Source organism: Mustela putorius, unplaced genomic scaffold (genome assembly GCF_011764305.1).
Source record: "Mustela putorius furo isolate JIRA1106 unplaced genomic scaffold, ASM1176430v1.1 tig00000596_pilon_pilon_pilon, whole genome shotgun sequence".
In the NCBI taxonomy this organism is placed as follows: Eukaryota; Metazoa; Chordata; class Mammalia; order Carnivora; family Mustelidae; genus Mustela; species Mustela putorius.
This window is the reverse complement of record NW_025421428.1, coordinates 15,596,645-15,613,519: the sequence shown is the minus strand read 5'-3', so window position 1 is coordinate 15,613,519 and position 16,875 is coordinate 15,596,645. Positions and strand designations below refer to the sequence as shown.

Below are 16,875 nucleotides of genomic sequence, written 5' to 3'. Positions count from 1 at the left end.
AGGGCTTCGAGGGCGCCACCTGCGAGAACGACGCGCGCGCCTGTGGGAGCCGGCGCTGCCTCAACGGCGGCACGTGCATCTCGGGCCCGCGCAGCCCTACCTGCCTGTGCCTGGGCGCCTTCACCGGCCCCGAGTGCCAGTTCCCGGCCGGTAGCCCCTGCGTGGGCGGGAACCCCTGCTACAACCAGGGCAGCTGCGAGCCCACGGCGGAGAGCCCCTTCTACCGCTGCCTGTGCCCCGCCAAGTTCAACGGGCTCCTGTGCCACATCCTGGACTACAGCTTCGGGGGTGGCCTGGGCCTGGACGTCCCGCCGCCGCAGATCGAGGAGGCGTGCGCGCTGCCCGAGTGCCGCGAGGAGGCGGGCAACAAGGTGTGCAGCCTGGCCTGCAACAACCACGCGTGCGGCTGGGACGGCGGCGACTGCTCGCTCAACTTCAACGACCCCTGGCAGAACTGCTCGCAGTCGCTGCAGTGCTGGAAGTACTTCAGCAACGGCCGCTGCGACGGCCAGTGCAGCTCCGCGGGCTGCCTGTTCGACGGCTTCGACTGCCAGCGCGCGGAGGGCCAGTGCAAGTGAGGCGGGGGGCCGGCCGGGGCAGCGCTCGGGGAGGGCGAGGGGAGGGGGGTTGGGGCACAGGTAGCTAGGCAGGTGCAGGCGGGGGTCCTGCGGAGGGGGCGGGCTGGGTGGGGGCTGCCGGCAGGGCGGGGCCTGGTGACAGCCCGCGCACCCCCGCGTCCCTCTGTCCACAGCCCCCTGTACGACCAGTACTGCAAGGACCACTTTGGCGACGGGCACTGCGACCAGGGCTGCAACAGTGCCGAGTGCGAGTGGGACGGGCTGGACTGCGCAGAGCACGTGCCCGAGCGGCTGGCGGCCGGCACGCTGGTGCTGGTGGTGCTGACGCCGCCCGCACAGCTGCGCAACCGCTCCCTGCACTTCCTGCGGGAGCTCAGCCGCCTGCTGCACACCAACGTGGTGTTCAAGCGCGACGCCCACGGCCAGCCCATGATTTTCCCGTACTACGGCCGCGAGGAGGAGCTGCGCAAACACCCCATCAAGCGTGCGGCCGACGGCTGGGCCATGTCTGGTGCCCTGCTGGACCGGGTGGAGGCCGCCCTCCTGCCGGGCGGTGGGGCCGGCCGCCGGCGCAGGGAGCTGGACCCCATGGACATCCGCGGGTGAGTAGCTCCCACGGCTCCCCCGGGCCCTCCAAACTTGTTGGCGGGACACACGGAGGGTCCGACAAGACTGGGGGCTTCCAGGGCACTTTCTGGGGTATGGGGTGCAGCGCCTGGGGTCAGCTCCCAGAGAAGGACTGGACTCCCCGAATCTCTGTCCTCCTGAGATGGGAGAAGAATGCTTGCGGCCCCTGGTAGGAAGGCTCCCTGGTACGAAGGCTCCCTGGTACGAAGGCAGAGGGCGGCAGGTCTGGCTGGAAGAGCACTTTGAGGGTCTCAGGTGCCACAGCCCTGCTACATGTGGTGCTGAACTTGGTGGGCCGCAGAGAGCACAGTCCGCCTCCAGGGTGGTTCTCTGCCTCCGGGACTCCCTGTGGCCCCGGGGCCACCTCACCCATCCTGGGAGTGCCCCCCTCCCCCACTGCGACCATGTTGTGGGCCGGGGGTAAACGGGGTGACTGCAGAAGCAGACCGGAGGTCTGAGCCCCCTGACCTGGGTGCTCCCCCAGATCCATCGTCTACCTGGAGATCGACAACCGGCAGTGCGTCCAGTCGTCCTCACAGTGCTTCCAGAGCGCCACGGACGTGGCCGCCTTTCTGGGTGCCCTGGCCTCACTGGGGAGCCTCAACATCCCTTACAAGATCGAGGCTGTGCAGAGTGAGTGGTCCGCCCCGGCCCTGCTCCCGGGGGACGGTTTGCCGGCTTCTAAGGAAAGTCTGCCTGGGAGGGGGCATGTCTCCCAGTCCCCCCACCAAGTGTTTGCATTCCTTGTGCCGTTCTCTGCCCACGGGTGCGTGTCATGCCATCCAGAGCTCAGGAAGCACTTTTGTGGGATTTTCTGCCTGGTGCACCCTCCCTACCCGTAGTGACAGCTGTTGGTGCGGCTGGCCCAGGGGACGGACACATCTGCCAGAGAGTGGGAGCCTTTTTCTCCCCCCGCTCGCTCCCCTGATTTTTCTTTGTTGGGTATTATTTCAAAATCATTACAGCTTTTTAAAAAAGAGAGAGAGGGGGAAGAATTGATCGGTGTCATGTGAAGTGTTGAAGTTTGTATCTCGAAAATCCCCCTAAATCCTTTGTCTTAACAGCTCAATGCAAGTGCAGTGATTTGAAGTTGGCTAATCCCTCTCCCTTAAAGGAGAAAAAAGTAAAAGCCGTCTCCAGATAGTCGGCTGGTGCAGGAGAGAATTTAGCGATAGTTTGCAATTCTGATTAATCGCGTAGAAAATGACCTTATTTTGGGGGGCGGGATGGAGGAGAGCGGGTGAGAAGGCGCCCAGCCGCGGAGCCAGTCCGCGGCCCCCCGGCTGCCGGCCTGCCGCGGAGCCGCCGCCTGATGTCCGGGCGCCCGCAGGTGAGACGGTGGAGCCGCCCCCGCCCCCGCAGCTGCACTTCATGTACGTGGCCGTGGCCGCCTTCGTGCTGCTCTTCTTTGTGGGCTGCGGGGTGCTGCTGTCCCGAAAGCGCCGGCGGCAGCATGGACAGCTCTGGTTCCCCGAGGGCTTCAAGGTGTCGGAGACCAGCAAGAAGAAGCGGCGGGAGCCCCTCGGCGAGGACTCCGTGGGCCTCAAGTTAGTGGACGCACCGCGGCTTTGGGGGGCTTGGGGGAGACGGGGTACACTCCTGCCGACCCACAGGCCACGCCTCGCGCGGTCCACGGCCTCAGGAGAGCCCCACTCAGTCCCACCTCCCGCCCCCCTGCTCCTAGGCCCCTGAAGAACGCCTCAGACGGCGCCCTCATAGACGACAACCAGAATGAGTGGGATGATGAGGACCTGGAGGCCAAGAAGTTCCGGGTGAGTCCGGCGGGCTCCGGGGCCTCCCCAGGCGGCCACACCCCTGCCCCAGCCTGCACGTGACGGGGCCCTCCGCTCACCCCTTCCTCAGTTCGAGGAGCCGGTGGTTCTTCCCGACCGGGATGACCAGACAGACCACCGGCAGTGGACGCAGCAGCACCTGGACGCCGCCGACCTGCGCGTGTCGGCCATGGCCCCCACGCCGCCCCAGGGCGAAGCCGACGCCGACTGCATCGACGTCAACGTCCGAGGGCCAGGTAGGAGCACAGCCGGCCGCCTGCACCGCCCCCCAGAGGCTCTCAGGATAGGGTCGCCCTCACCCAGCAGCCTGCCAGGGGTCGGCATTCTGGAAGCTGAGCACCGGGGGTGTGAGGGGGTGGGGAGGAAGCTGTGTCCCTCCTTGGAGCAGGTGGGACCTCCCGGGAGGCTCTGCTCGTAGCCACTCCCGCCGGGGGGAGGCTCTCTGCCCACCCAATCAACTGCTTGTCCTGAAACATCCGTCTGAGGAGCTGATTTCCCAGCCACGCATTTCTTGTGTGGTCTCTTCTCAGCTGGGTTATTGGTGAGGGTCTCGTGCAGGTCAGGAAGCAGAGCCACTGGGTCGCCTTTGCCCACCGGCCATTTGGCGGCTGGACCTGGTTCTGACCCTCGGGAAGCTCAAGTTGATTTTGAGGGCCCCGGGTGCCACGGGCTGGGCTGCCCGTCCACACGCGCCCACCAACTCGGGACCATCGGCACGCCCGCCAGTGCCGCCGCTGGGGGCCCGCCTTCCTGACGGAGCCCTCGCCCCGCTCTCACACAGACGGCTTCACGCCCCTCATGATCGCCTCCTGCAGCGGCGGGGGCCTGGAGACGGGCAACAGTGAGGACGAGGAGGACGCGCCGGCCGTCATCTCCGACTTCATCTACCAGGGCGCTAGCCTGCACAACCAGACGGACCGCACCGGCGAGACCGCCCTGCACCTGGCCGCCCGCTACTCGCGCTCCGATGCGGCCAAGCGCCTGCTGGAGGCCAGCGCAGATGCCAACATCCAGGACAACATGGGGCGGACTCCGCTGCACGCGGCCGTGTCTGCCGACGCACAGGGAGTCTTCCAGGTGGGCAGCTGCTGCCACGGGCGCCCTTTCACCAGCCCCTGGCCCGCCCACCCGCCTCCTGGTCCGGGCCGCGACTAGGCCACGGGGCACCAGAGCCCAACACTGAGTGGAGCCCATAGTATCCCGGCAGCCCTGCCGCTCCGAGTCCGGCACATGCGGGGATGGCAGGCTGGAGGGGGCCTGCAGGAGGCTGACGTGGCCCGGGGCTGGCGGGGGGGCCGGGGGGCTGGCTGGAGGCGTGGCTCGTGGCAGTGAGAAGGGCCGCACGGCTGTCGCCTGCAGCAGCGGCCCCAGGGCGTTACCTCGCAGGGAGCCCAGGGATGGGGTGTCCCTGCACAGACTCCCTTTGCAAAGCCACCAGCGGATTCCCTGCTACGAGTCCCCAGGCTCTGGGCGTCCTTGCCCCGAACAGGCAAGGTTGGGCACAAATGGGGGGGGGGGCGGGGTTGTCACGAAGCTGTTACCGTAGTGGTTGGTTTGTGGTGCGTTATCCTCCTGTAGAAGTAACGGAATGAGGCTGTTGAGGGAGCACCGGGCAGACGAGCCCCTGGACTCAGGCTCTGGCTGTGTCCACTCTGACGGCCTCTCAGGCGTGCGGACGTGTAAATCCCGTGGGCGCTCCATGGGAGTGAGGCCAGCCCTGGTGCTGCCCGGCACCCTGCCCCTTGCCCCACCAGGGAACCATGACCCTCCTTCCCGCCTGGGACCCAGGGCACAGCAGCACTTAAGGGACTGCTGGTGCTTCTGTGTCCTGCATGGACACGGCATAGCTCAGCAGTTCTCAGTCCGTGGTCCAGGCGTGGCTCTGCCCACTGTGGCTGGGCAGAGATTTAATCCTTCCGTGTCCTGGGGTGGGTGGGGAGGGTGGCAGCCGGGCGCAGGGTGAGGATGAGACGTACTCACTTGGGCTTCGGGGGTCAGGTCCGTGTGGGCAGCATGGCCAGCGCCCCGGACCCTGCCCCCCCCGGCTGTGGCCAGCGCAGTTCCACTCTTCCTGTGCTCCTGCTGCCGTCTACACTGGCTGGGCCCGTGTGGACCCCAAGAGGGGCTCTGTGGCGCTGCGGGCTGGTTCCCAGGCATCAGTTCCAGGCCAGCAGCCTCCGACCCTGGTGTGCCAAGCCTGAGCCCTGCCCTATTGTCTAGATCCTCATCCGGAACCGAGCCACGGACCTGGACGCCCGCATGCACGACGGCACGACGCCGCTGATCCTGGCCGCCCGGCTGGCTGTGGAGGGCATGCTGGAGGACCTGATCAACGCGCACGCGGACGTCAACGCCGTGGACGACTTGGGTAAGGCAGGCTGCAGCACGGCCCACGGCGGGGCGGGGGGGCACCGCCTCCAGGGCTGCCCCAGCCTAGCCTCTGCTTCCCCGTGCAGGCAAGTCTGCCCTGCACTGGGCCGCCGCAGTGAATAACGTGGAGGCAGCCGTTGTGCTGTTGAAGAACGGGGCCAACAAAGACATGCAGAGCAACAAGGTAGGCTCGCGGCCGGGGCCGGGGCTGGCGGGTCCCTCCACCCGGCACCACACCTTTCTTCTGAGCACGGCAACACCGCACCCCTCTGCGTAAACCCCTGGGCTCTGACTTCCAAAGCTGGGAGGGCCCCACGACGAGCCCTGAGCTCGGGGCCTGTGCACAGCTCACTCTTGGGCCCTTCCCGACGCCTTCCAAGCACTCGCGTGCTCAGCACGTGGCATGGCCATGGCTGTCCCGCGTCGCCGAGATCGGCACCACACCTTCTGTCCTCGGCGGTCACCAGGGTGTGGAGGGTTGAAGCAGGTGGTGCAGAGAGAGCCTGAGCACTGCTGGATGTGGGGTATGGGGCTTGGCACAGTGTGAGGCCCCAGGTGTGAAGCCGAGTGGCTCCCTTCCTTCTGGTGGTACCACGGTTCCTGGGGCTCACCATTGCTCAGTATGTGCCCAAGGCTCAGGAAAGCCCATAGTCTGAGCTCTGGGGCTCACAGGGTGCAGGCAGACACCCCAGCTCCCCGGCAGCTGAGCCCTGCCTGCATCTCCCTGACCCCCCAGATGTCTCTCCTTCCTTCCTGGGGGACAAAGCAGCTGTTGGACCCTGGCATTCCTGAGTCACCTGTGGGTGACATATGATCCCTACCCTCCCACTGGGGAGGCTGAGCCTCAGAAAGGCAGGGTCTGCCAGAGGGCATCAGGCTATGGCCAAAGCCTTATGTGAGCCAGGGAGGCACTATCCGGCCATGCAGCAGCCTCCTGGGGACGGGTGGCAGACAGGGAAACGGAGGCTCCAGGAAGGGACAGTCCCTTGGGGACTGTCTGGGATGGGGCACCCCCACCCTGGTGCCCAAGGACACACGGTGGGGTCCCTGAGCCCCTGAAGCTGGTGCACTCTCATGGCTGTGCTGTGCGGGTGGCCAGGGGGAGGTCCTGGTTATAGGCTCCCACAGGGTCTTTGTTCCCTATGCTGCTGAAGTCCCGGTGACTCAGGACGCAGGGTCCCGCCGACCGCCTCAGAGCGGCTCAGGAGATGGACTTTAAGGCTATTTGTAAGACCTGACGTGGGCAGCTGACCGTGGGGTTACAGGACAGGCCCCTCGTGAGCGTCTCTCTGCCTTGATCCCTCTGGTGACGGGGCATGGGTGCGGGTGACCCCTTCACCTGCCTGCCTGTCTACTCCAGGAGGAAACACCCCTGTTCCTGGCTGCTCGGGAGGGCAGCTACGAGACTGCCAAGGTGCTGCTGGACCACTTCGCCAACCGGGACATCACAGACCACATGGACCGTCTGCCTCGCGACATCGCACAAGAGCGCATGCACCACGACATCGTGCGGCTGCTGGACGAGTACAGCCTGGTGCGCAGCCCCCCGCTGCACGGCACCGCCCTGGGCGGCGCGCCCACCTTGTCCCCGCCGCTCTGCTCCCCCAATGGCTACCTGGGCAACCTCAAGCCGGCCGTGCCAGGCAAGAAGGCCCGCAAGCCCAGCACCAAGGGCCTGGCCTGCGGCGGCAAGGAAGCCAAGGACCTCAAGGCGCGGAGGAAGAAATCCCAGGACGGCAAGGGCTGCCTGCTGGACAGCTCGAGCGTGCTGTCGCCCGTGGACTCCCTCGAGTCACCCCACGGCTACCTGTCGGACGTGGCCTCGCCACCCCTCCTGTCCTCTCCGTTCCAGCAGTCCCCGTCCGTGCCCCTCAGCCACTTGCCCGGCATGCCCGACGCCCACCTGGGTGTTGGCCACCTGAGCGTGGCTGCCAAGCCCGAGATGGCCGCCCTGGGCGCGGGCGGCCGGCTGGCCTTCGAGGGGGGCCCGCCCCGGCTCTCCCACCTGCCGGTGGCCTCCAGCACCAGCACGGTCCTGGGTGCCGGCGCAGGCAGCGCCGCCGTGAATTTCAGCGTAGGGGGTGCTGCAGGCTTGAACGGCCAGTGCGAGTGGCTGTCCCGGCTGCAGAACGGCCTGGTGCCCGGCCAGTACAACCCGCTGCGCGGGAGCGTGGCGCCCGGCCCCCTGGGCACGCAGGCCCCCCCCCTGCAGCACGGGATGCTGGGCCCACTGCACGCCGGCCTCTCCACCACCGCCGCCCTGTCCCAGATGATGAGCTACCAGGCCCTGCCCAGCACACGCCTGGCCGGCCAGCCGCACCTAGAGCCGCACCTGGTGCAGGCGCAGCCCGCGCCGCCGCCGCAGAACTTACAGATGCAGCAGCCGGGCCTGCCGCCGCCCGGCGTCCCGCCCCCGCAGCCCCCGCCCCCGCAGCCCCTGCCCCCGCAGCCCCCGCAGCCGCACCTGGGCGTGAGCTCCGGCGCCGCCGGCCACCTGGGCCGGGGCTTCCTGGGCGGCGAGCCGAGCCAGGCGGACGTGCCGCCGCCGCTGGGCCCGGGCGGCCTGGCGGTGCACACGGTCCTGCCGCAGGACAGCCAGGCGCTGCCCACCGCGCTGCCCGCCGCGCTGGCCCCGCCCATGACCACCGCCCAGTTCCTGACCCCGCCCTCGCAGCACAGCTACTCGTCCTCGCCCGCGGACAACACCCCCAGCCACCAGCTGCAGGTGCCCGAGCACCCCTTCCTCACCCCGTCCCCCGAGTCCCCGGACCAGTGGTCCAGCTCGTCCCCGCACTCGCACGTGTCCGACTGGTCGGAGGGCATCTCCAGCCCACCCACCAGCACGCAGGCTCACATCGCGCACGTGCCCGAGGCGCTCAAGTAGACGGCGCGGGCGCCTGCGGGCTCTGCACCCGCACCCGCACCCGCACCCGACGGACCGAAGGGACGTTTGCATAGGAAACAAGTTTTTATACAAAATAAAAGGACAAGGATTTTAATTTTTTTTAGTATTTATTTATGTACTTTTATTTTACAAGGAAACACTGCCTTTTTATTTATACGTAATGTTTTCTATGGCTCCAGGTAACAACTTTTATCTGTTCCAAGAAAATAAACTAGTTCTCAGCCGTGGTTTTCCTACTTGTGATAAATATGGTTACGTATTTGTAAAATACAAACAAAGATTCATGATTTATAGATGCCATTTATTTATTGATTTTTTTTTTCCTTCAAAATCCCAAAAGAAACAATGCTGGAGAAGGGAGGTTTGAACTGGCATGGTCCAGACTGCTGCCAGGGTGCCTGGGCCCGCTGCCATGACCCCGGATGCTCCCCACCCGGCATCCCCTGTTTGTGGGAGATGCATCCAGACACAGTAAAAACCCTCGTCACACCTTGGCACGTGGATTAATTTGCATCTAAAATAGGGACATAAAATGTCAAATGATGGGGTTTATACATTTTGGTGGCTTTTTTAAAATGGTTTTTTGGAAAACATGCTTTTAAAGATGTGTTCTTGGGGTATCCTGGAGCACACTTCCTGGTACTGATCATGAATCTTTGTTTCGGGTTCAGTATTATTGCCTAGTTGTGGATTGGTCTTGTGAGTTCCTGTTCCTTCCAGAAGTTCCTCTGCCCCCACGCCTGGATGTTCAGGCATGTGTAAGATGAGGAGTCCGGTGGCCGTGGGGCGCTCACCTGGGGTGCCACGTGGAGGAATCCTAGCCTTTTCTGGGGAAAGACACTGCCTGGATGACCCCGATGGGCCGGCGGCACCGGTGGGCCTGGGCTCAGCTCGCGGCCCGTTCCATTGAGAGACTTCCCAGAGCGACCTCTGCCCAAGCTTTGGAAAAAACGGCTGCATCTGGCCTCGGTTCACAGAGGCGGCTCATCCCAGGGCCCAGCGTGGCTCAAGGGTGCAAGCAGCTGAGACGGTGCCCCTTGGGGCACAGGAGCCAGCAGAAGGACCACCCCTCCCGGTAATGGGGGGGGGCATGTGCCTGGGGAGGGAGCAGATTCTTGCAAAATCAAGTATAAGCCTGTGGCAGAGTAAATGTCTGTAAATACATTGTCAAAGGTGGATTTTGTTTAAAAAATCTGAATGAACGAGTGTGTCGGGGTCACGCTGACGAGGGACGTCAGGACATGGCTCTGCTTGCGACCTGACCTGCAGCCGCCTGGACTGTAGCTCCGAAGAGCAAACCCAGGCGAGGCTCCCATGGCCTCCCCCAGGCAGCCTCCCTGGCCTTGCGAGGGCCAATGTTGTGCCATCCCTGGTGGGCATGACCAGACACGCCCTAAGATGTCGATTCTTGTTGTGTTTTGTAAAAATAGAGTGTAGTTTACAGAAAAAAAAAAAAACTTTTTAAAAATTATTTACGTGCAAAACTGTAGGTGATGAAAATGCTGTATTTTTTTTTCATCTTTTTTTGTTAACTGATATGCAATAAAAGTAATGCTGATGGTCATCCCAATTTTGCTAAACCTGGTGGTGGCATTGGCTCCCTTTCTTGGAGGAAGGGAGGGCAGGCCGTTCTATTCCAAGGGAACCAGGAGTTCTGCCCCCTCCGATCATCCAGCCCTAGTCTCTTAGAGGTTCTACAGTGTCTCTGCGTCTGTGTGGGCCGTGTGGGCCGGGCCCCCCTGCAGGGGCCTCCTGGGTCTGGGAACGTGGCTGTCATGACAGCAGGCTTGATTTAGGCTTCCCCCATCTGTTTCAGTCAGAGGGACAGGGCACCGCTTACCCAACCTAGGGATGGCAGCCAAGAGCCCACTGTGGGCAGGAGGTATACGGGGAGGGGCCCAGAGACCACAGTGGGAAATCCAGACCCCAGTAGGAGGGCACAGGGGGCCACAGAAGTGTCCGAGCAGCAGCACCACGGGGGTGATGGGGGGAGTGGGGAAGGTTCTGTGAAGCCAAGGGAGTACCACCGAGGAGGCCTCCCCCTGCCAGGCACCTTCAGGGGCCTCCCCTTCTCCCTCCTGCCTCCACCGGACCCCACCCCAGCTGGTGGATCCAAACCAGATTAACAGAGGGAAAGTCTGGCATCCCCTTCTGTGGCAAAGTGCCTCCCAGCCTCCGCAAGCCCAGGTGCGAGCCCAAAATCTCCTCGCTGAGTTTGGAGGCTTCATTCCCACCTGACGCAGTGTCAGGCCCCAGGCTGTGTAGACTGCACAAGAGGGTCCAGGAAATGGAGTCCGGTGAGCAGCCCAGCAGTTGTGCACGGAGGAAGTAGACCCGGTCTCAGATCTGCCTCAAGATCTCCCAGCACCCCGTGACACAGATCCTAGGTGTACGCGCAAAAGAAACACCAATGGGCCAAACAGGTCCACACACGCCCCTGTTCACAGCAGCATGAGTCAGAGCAGCCAAGAGGTGGGAACGGCCCAAAGCCCATTGGCTGGTGCATGGGTCAATGATGTGTGGTAGGCCACACCGTGATGGCTCATTTTATGTGTCGGCTTGGTTGGGCCATTTGGCCAAACATGAGAGTGTCTCTGGATGAGATGAACATTTGAATGTGCGGCCCTCAGCACGGGTGGGCCTTGCGCCATCAGCTGACGGCCCGCACAGCCCAGAAGGGCTAAGGAGTCCTTCTGCCTCACGCTTGTCCGGGAACACAGCTCCTTTCCTCTCTCTGATGTTGGACTGAAGCATCCGCTTTTCTTGGGACTCAAGCCTGCTGACTTCCCAACAAAAACTTAACTGTCAGCTCTGCCAGTTCTGAGGCCTTAGGACTCAGGCTGGAAACTCCAGCACCCACGGTCCCGGGGCGCCAGCTCGCTGACTGCAGACCTGGGGACTCCTCGGCCTCCATAACCTTCTGAGCCGGCTCCTCATCAGAAATCTCTCGATACCTACGTGCAGCCCTGCTGGTCCCGTTGGTCCAGAGAACCCATGCTGAGCACACGGCAAATACTCTTCGGCCCTGGAGAGGAGGGAAGGCCTGACTCGCAGCGCGGAGCAGCCAGACCCCAACACAGGAGGACAGGAGGAGGCTGAGCCGGACACATCACTGCCCCGGACAGGGGGGCCCAGAGAGACAGAAGGTGGACTGGGGGCCCCGGGACCTGCCTGCAGGGTCTGGGGAGCGACTGCGGGGCCACGAAGCGTGGGCTCTGCAGAGCTGCAGGCTCTGTCCTGCCCTGCCAGCCCAGCAGTCTCTTCCCCAGGGACTCATCCCCACCCACCTGGCTCAGAACCACTGGCTGAGCTTCCCACCCGTTTTTCTCCCTGGGGCCCAAACCTGCTCCCTGACTCGAGGCCCCCCGCACCAGCGGGCTCTCCCTCTACCCTGTGGTCCTCCTTCCCTGATGTCCGCGCTGAGCCAGCCTATTCTCAGCCAGTCCTCACCCTCAGAATGATTCCCGTCTAGACACCATGGTCCTCCCCGAGAGGACACGGGCCCTGGCTTGGGGCATCTGTTAGGGCTAAACTGTGTCCCCTGCAGAGTTTCTCAGTGAGACCCGAGATCTCGGAATGTTGGGACGTGGCCCTATGGGGAGAGCGAATGAAGGTAGACTGAGGCCGTCCGGGTGCACCTCCTCCAGTCTGGCCGGTGTCCTCAGGAACAGAGGAGGACAGAGACACGCACAGGAGACCACCAGGTGGGGATGCGGGAGCACATGGCCATCTACAAGCACAGCAGGGAGACCTCAGGAGGAGCCGCCCTGACTGCGCCTCATCCCAGATGTCCAGCCTCCGAGAGGTGAGCACATTCACTTCTGTCAACGCCAGCAGACGATCTGAAGGGCCAAAGGCACATGCCAACGGCCAGGGTGCCGGGAGCCCCTGCCCGCGGGTCCCCTCCCTCCTCAGGAGGCTCGCACTCTGCGACACTCCAGCACGTGAGACCAGCACCGGAGCCGCCTGCCCGTCCCTGAGCCTTCCTTTGCGGGTTGGAGCGGGGGACCTTCTTTGGAGCTGCGTCTTCCAGCAGAAGTACAATGCAGCCCACAAACGCAATTTTTTAAATATCTCAGTAGCCACATAAAAAACAGTGAAAAGAAACCAAAAAAAGCTTATTAGTGGGACGCCTGGGTGGCTCAGTTGGTTAAGCAGCTGCCTTCGGCTCAGGTCAAGATCCCAGCATCCTGGGATTGAGTCCCACATCGGGCTCCTTGCTCAGCAGGGAGCCTGCTTCTCCCTCTGCCTCTGCCTGCCATTCTGTCTGCCTGTGCTCGCTCTCTCCCTCTGATAAATAAATAAAATCTTTAAAAAAAAAAAAAGCTTATTAGTACATCTTAGATAATCCAATATATCCAAAATATTAGCATCTCAACGTGTAATTGACATAAAGAGTTAACGAGATCATTTGTGTTCTTCTCTCTCTCATACTACGGCTTTAAGACCCAGTGTGTTTTGGTCTTTCAGCACACCTCCGTGTGGACCGGCCCCATGCTCAGCTGCCCCGTGTGGCTCATGCCCGCCACACTGGACGGCACAGGTTCCCAGGGGGCCTCCCGGCACCTGTCGGCACCCAGGAAGCCCGAGACACGGCATCAGCATGGTTCTTCCAGCGCGATCCCCAGATGTGGCTCTGCCCCCTTCTGGCCAGAGCAAGGAGGGGACGGCATCCGTGCCCAGAGATTTAACAGCCCTGCAGGGTTGCCAAGGGGCTGAGCTCTGCTCCATGGCCACTGACAGCCTCCAGAGCATATTGGCTGGCCAAGACTGGGCTCGGTGCTGGAGCCCATCTTCACGCTGGTGCCACTCGGGTCCCACTGCAGACCGGTGACGGGTCTTTCATGGGCTGGCCTGATCTAGAAACCAACCCAGAGCCCCGCAGGAGGAGACAGCGCTGTCGGCACAGACGGGCCGTGGAGGGCATCCCGGGGCCACTCCTTGTGGGACCACCCCACAGTGGGGGTCCCTGGCACAGTGCCAAAGAGTTAGTCTGTCCAAGTGCCTCAAGCAGGAACCTAAGCAATGTGGTCCGGCTGGACGCCAGGGCACACGGAGACCATAAGCCCCGCATCTCAAAGTGTTGCCTGGGGTCACAGTGACGAGTTTGGGAAGCCCTCGGTCGGGCTTGTGTGTCCTGTGGGTCTTGGAGAGGGCCCCCACACCCAGCGGGTCCCGAGCGGATGCAGCCTGAGGGGCCGCCCCCGGTGAGCCCAGGCTGCAAACACGGCTGCGCCTGCCTTGTGTGCCCGGCCCCACTTCCCGATTTGTGTCATTTCGGTTTCACCTTCCTCATGGCCACCGTTGGACCAGAGGCGGGTGACTCAGCACCTCTGAGCCTGGGTGTTCTCAGAGGTAAAGTAGGAGCTGCTCACAGCCTCCCTCCTGAGCATGTGGAGGGGACCCGTGAGGTCGCCGACAGAAAGCTCCCGGTGTGTGACTAAGGACGCAGAAACGGCACAGCCGCCGTTATGATGAGTTCTAAAACCGTTGTGCTCCCCACGCTTGCACGCCCGTGTGGTCCTGAAGCCCAGCGGCAGCCCCGGTCGGGAGCCGAGGTCCTCCCCATCTGGCATTTGCACTACAAAAACGTCGCTCTGGGTGCGACAGGGCGAGCGTGCAACGGGTCTGGAGGCTGGACTGCGAGGTTCTCCATGCAGCCCTGGGGCTGCTCCTGGACCAGAGAGCCCGTGACATGTGCCCAGTGCTTACTGCAAATCTAGGCTTCTCTGTGGTCCTACTTACTGCCCATCCGGTTTTATGTTTTCGATGACATCGCAGCGTGTCCACGGTCAAAGTGCCTCTGGTCTCAGAGCAAACACACCACGTTAGACCTTCAGTCACCCTGTCTGGACGTTGCTCCTTCCTAAGCACTAGCCCCAGGAGAGTGTGGCCTGAAGTGAGTCACCTGCTCTCTCCATGTTTCCTTGTCTGTAGGACAGAGGAAAGGGAGGCGGCTGGCAGCACCTGGCGAGGGACAGGGTAACGCAGAATGCAGGGGCTCTATATGGGAGAGAAACACTTTTCAGCCCCCGGATGAGGATGAAGTCGGTGCGCGCAGCCGGAGAAGCACAGGCTCTCTGCCGTGCCACCAAGCCCAGCTCTGGGAGGACTTACGGGGAACCTGCTGTATTCAGCCCACCAACCCCCGCTCCCGGGGCCAGGGGAGTCCAGAGAGGAACAATGCCCTGGAGAGGGCCGCGGTCGGGTGGTGATGTGAGGAGCCAGAATCTTTCATCCTGCTGCACCGGGGCCAGATCCCACAGGAGCCCGAGGTGCCCCTGATGCCCGCACCCTGAAGCCGGAGTTCCCCTGGCGCAGGCTTGCAGGGCCTGCCGACTCAAAGGCGGCTCTCTGCCTCCACCTGCTGGCAGCGTCCAGCTAGTGCCCCCTCGGGAGAGCAGGCGGTCCCACCGGGACTTGATTTCTGCTGCTGCTCACAAATCGCTCACAGTCCTCCCTTGAAACCCCGTTTTACAGATGGAGAAGCTGAGGCATAGAGGGGCAGGTGACTTCCCCAAGTGCACCCATCTGAGCCAGGGTGGGTGATTCTCCTGGTCCATGTTCTCATAACCTTTCGGGAAGACCCACGGCTCAGCCACATCACTTGTAGACAAGAACATGAATGCTCAGGAGTTAGTGCTGAACCCAGCGTGGAACTTGGCACCGGGCAGTTCTGGGCGTTCTCCTGTGCTCTAGGTCAGCCCTTCTGTCTTCCCAATCCGCAATGCCCCAGGCCTGAAAGTACTCCCCACGGACGCTTGGGGCTCTTGCCCTCCTGTCTTGCATGCTCCTTTGGCTGACGTGTGTGCTGGTGCTGTGCAGTGGGCCGCAGCCGCAGCCAGCAGCGAGAGAGCTGGGTCCTGCCCTTGGGAGTCACCAGTCTGGCCCAGCAGCCTAACTGCTCCCCTGAGGCCCCAAGGCCACCTCCTGGGCTTCTGGCTCTCAATAGCACCTTGCCGGAGCCAGGGAGAAGCCAGACTGATGATGTCATCCCTGGTGGGGAGACCCTGAGAGCCTTCTTGCTTTCAGAAATCAAGTGCAGGACCTGAAGAGCCCCGGGCAAGGCACTCCCGCCTGAGGCCACCTCCCACTGTCTGTGTTCCTGCCCCTTGCCTCTACAAAGCTTCTGTTTGCTTCAGCCACAAATGCACCTTTTCCTCCATCTCTGGTTCTACCCTGTCACCAGCAGTTGGGACCCAGGCCTTGCCAGGTGCGCCCACACTGAACACGTTGGCAGGTGCCCAGTGTCCATGCTCCCCAGGGCAGAGGCCTGGCCAGTCAGTCCCACAGCCACAGTTCCTAGCCATGCCTGGCACACAGCAGCTGCTCAGCAAACGACGCATACAGTTTTGTGAAAAAGGTCTCTTTCAGTTTTTCCCCAGGGCCCCACGGGAGCTACCGGGACACGACTTACTTTCTCGCCTGGCTCTGTGGCCTGCCTCGCGTGGATTTAGCGTCCTTCTTGCGCTTTCTAGGACACCCCTCTCACTATGTCACCTTGCATGTTTAGTACTTGGCTCAACAAGAAAAGAACGTTCTCCGAGGCTTGCAAGGTGCCAGGAACGTTTGCAGGTGCCAGGGAGGAGAAAAGAGAGAAGGTGCCATGCTTGTGATTAGCCAGGGTCTGGATTTTTTCCTGCGAGGTGCCCCCTGGGGTCTGGGGTGGCTCTACTCCTGCTGACTTTCTCCCCTAGCTGCCCCCACAGAGGTGCTTCCCTCTCCTTATACTCCTTACACACCGCCAACTGGCGCTCCACAGCATGGGGGCCACAGAGAAGGCGTGAACACCCAGCTCTCTCTGCCCCCCGACCTGTACACTCCTGAGGGAACGAACGTCCCCGTCCTCTGCATTCAGACCTGCTCGGCTGTGCGGCCTCCTCTTCCAGAAGCCCTCCCTGCCGCTCTTCCCACCTCTGCAGCCCTAACGTGCTTTTCCCCTGGACCTCTCAGCTGGCCCTGCCTCACAGGGACAGCCCCTTGCTCTCTCCAGGCTGAGTCAAGCAGGACCCCTCCTGTGCCCCCAGCCTCAGTGCCCAGGACCAAGGGCTGGAGTCAGAGGCTGAGCAGAGCACCTGGTAGGAAGCAGAGCTGCGCCGCCAGCACCCACTTACACACCGCCCTCCTGCAACTGCTTTGTGCCCTGCAGGCGTGAGGGGCAGAGGCTCGTGGCTGTGAGCCACCAGCCTTCAGCTGCCACATGGGGGGCCCCTGACCCCCTCCCACAATGTGCTCAAGGTCTAGACCAGTGTTGTCTGATGGAAATGGACCAGGCACGTGTGGAACTTCAAACTTCCAACAAGCTACATTAAAGGAAACATGAAATAAACGTAATGGTTTATTTAACTCAATATACCCCAAATGCTGTCATTTCCATGTGTGACGGAGAGCCGCCAGCGGGCTCTCTGTCGTGTACTCAGCCTCTGTCGTGTCCTAGAGCCTGTCCCCGCTCCGCCCAGCCCCGCTCCGCCCAGGCCCGCTCGCAGGTGCTCAGCACAGCCTTCTCTGGACCGCGCAGGCTGCTGGGAGCGGAGGACGGCTGTGCTGGCCAGCGTGGAGCCCTGGGTCCGGGCGCGCTGTCCACAGGGCTGCAGCTCATTAT

The 16,875-nt window shown here is 62.7% G+C and overlaps 1 protein-coding gene across 1 annotated transcript in view; it reads left to right on the top strand.

The window, feature by feature from the left end:
- NOTCH1 (notch receptor 1) overlaps positions 1-9,853 on the top strand; it is a 43,154-nt gene extending 33,301 nt beyond the window's left edge. The window contains exons 25-34 of the mRNA XM_045082732.1: positions 3-574; positions 752-1,180; positions 1,690-1,838; positions 2,536-2,752; positions 2,890-2,977; positions 3,069-3,234; positions 3,780-4,075; positions 5,219-5,366; positions 5,455-5,552; positions 6,729-9,853. Coding sequence (XP_044938667.1) covers positions 3-574; positions 752-1,180; positions 1,690-1,838; positions 2,536-2,752; positions 2,890-2,977; positions 3,069-3,234; positions 3,780-4,075; positions 5,219-5,366; positions 5,455-5,552; positions 6,729-8,252 — 3,687 coding nt within the window. The 3' untranslated portion in view covers positions 8,253-9,853. The remainder of the gene's footprint in view (positions 1-2; positions 575-751; positions 1,181-1,689; positions 1,839-2,535; positions 2,753-2,889; positions 2,978-3,068; positions 3,235-3,779; positions 4,076-5,218; positions 5,367-5,454; positions 5,553-6,728) is intronic.
- Positions 9,854-16,875: the final 7,022 nt, after the last annotated feature.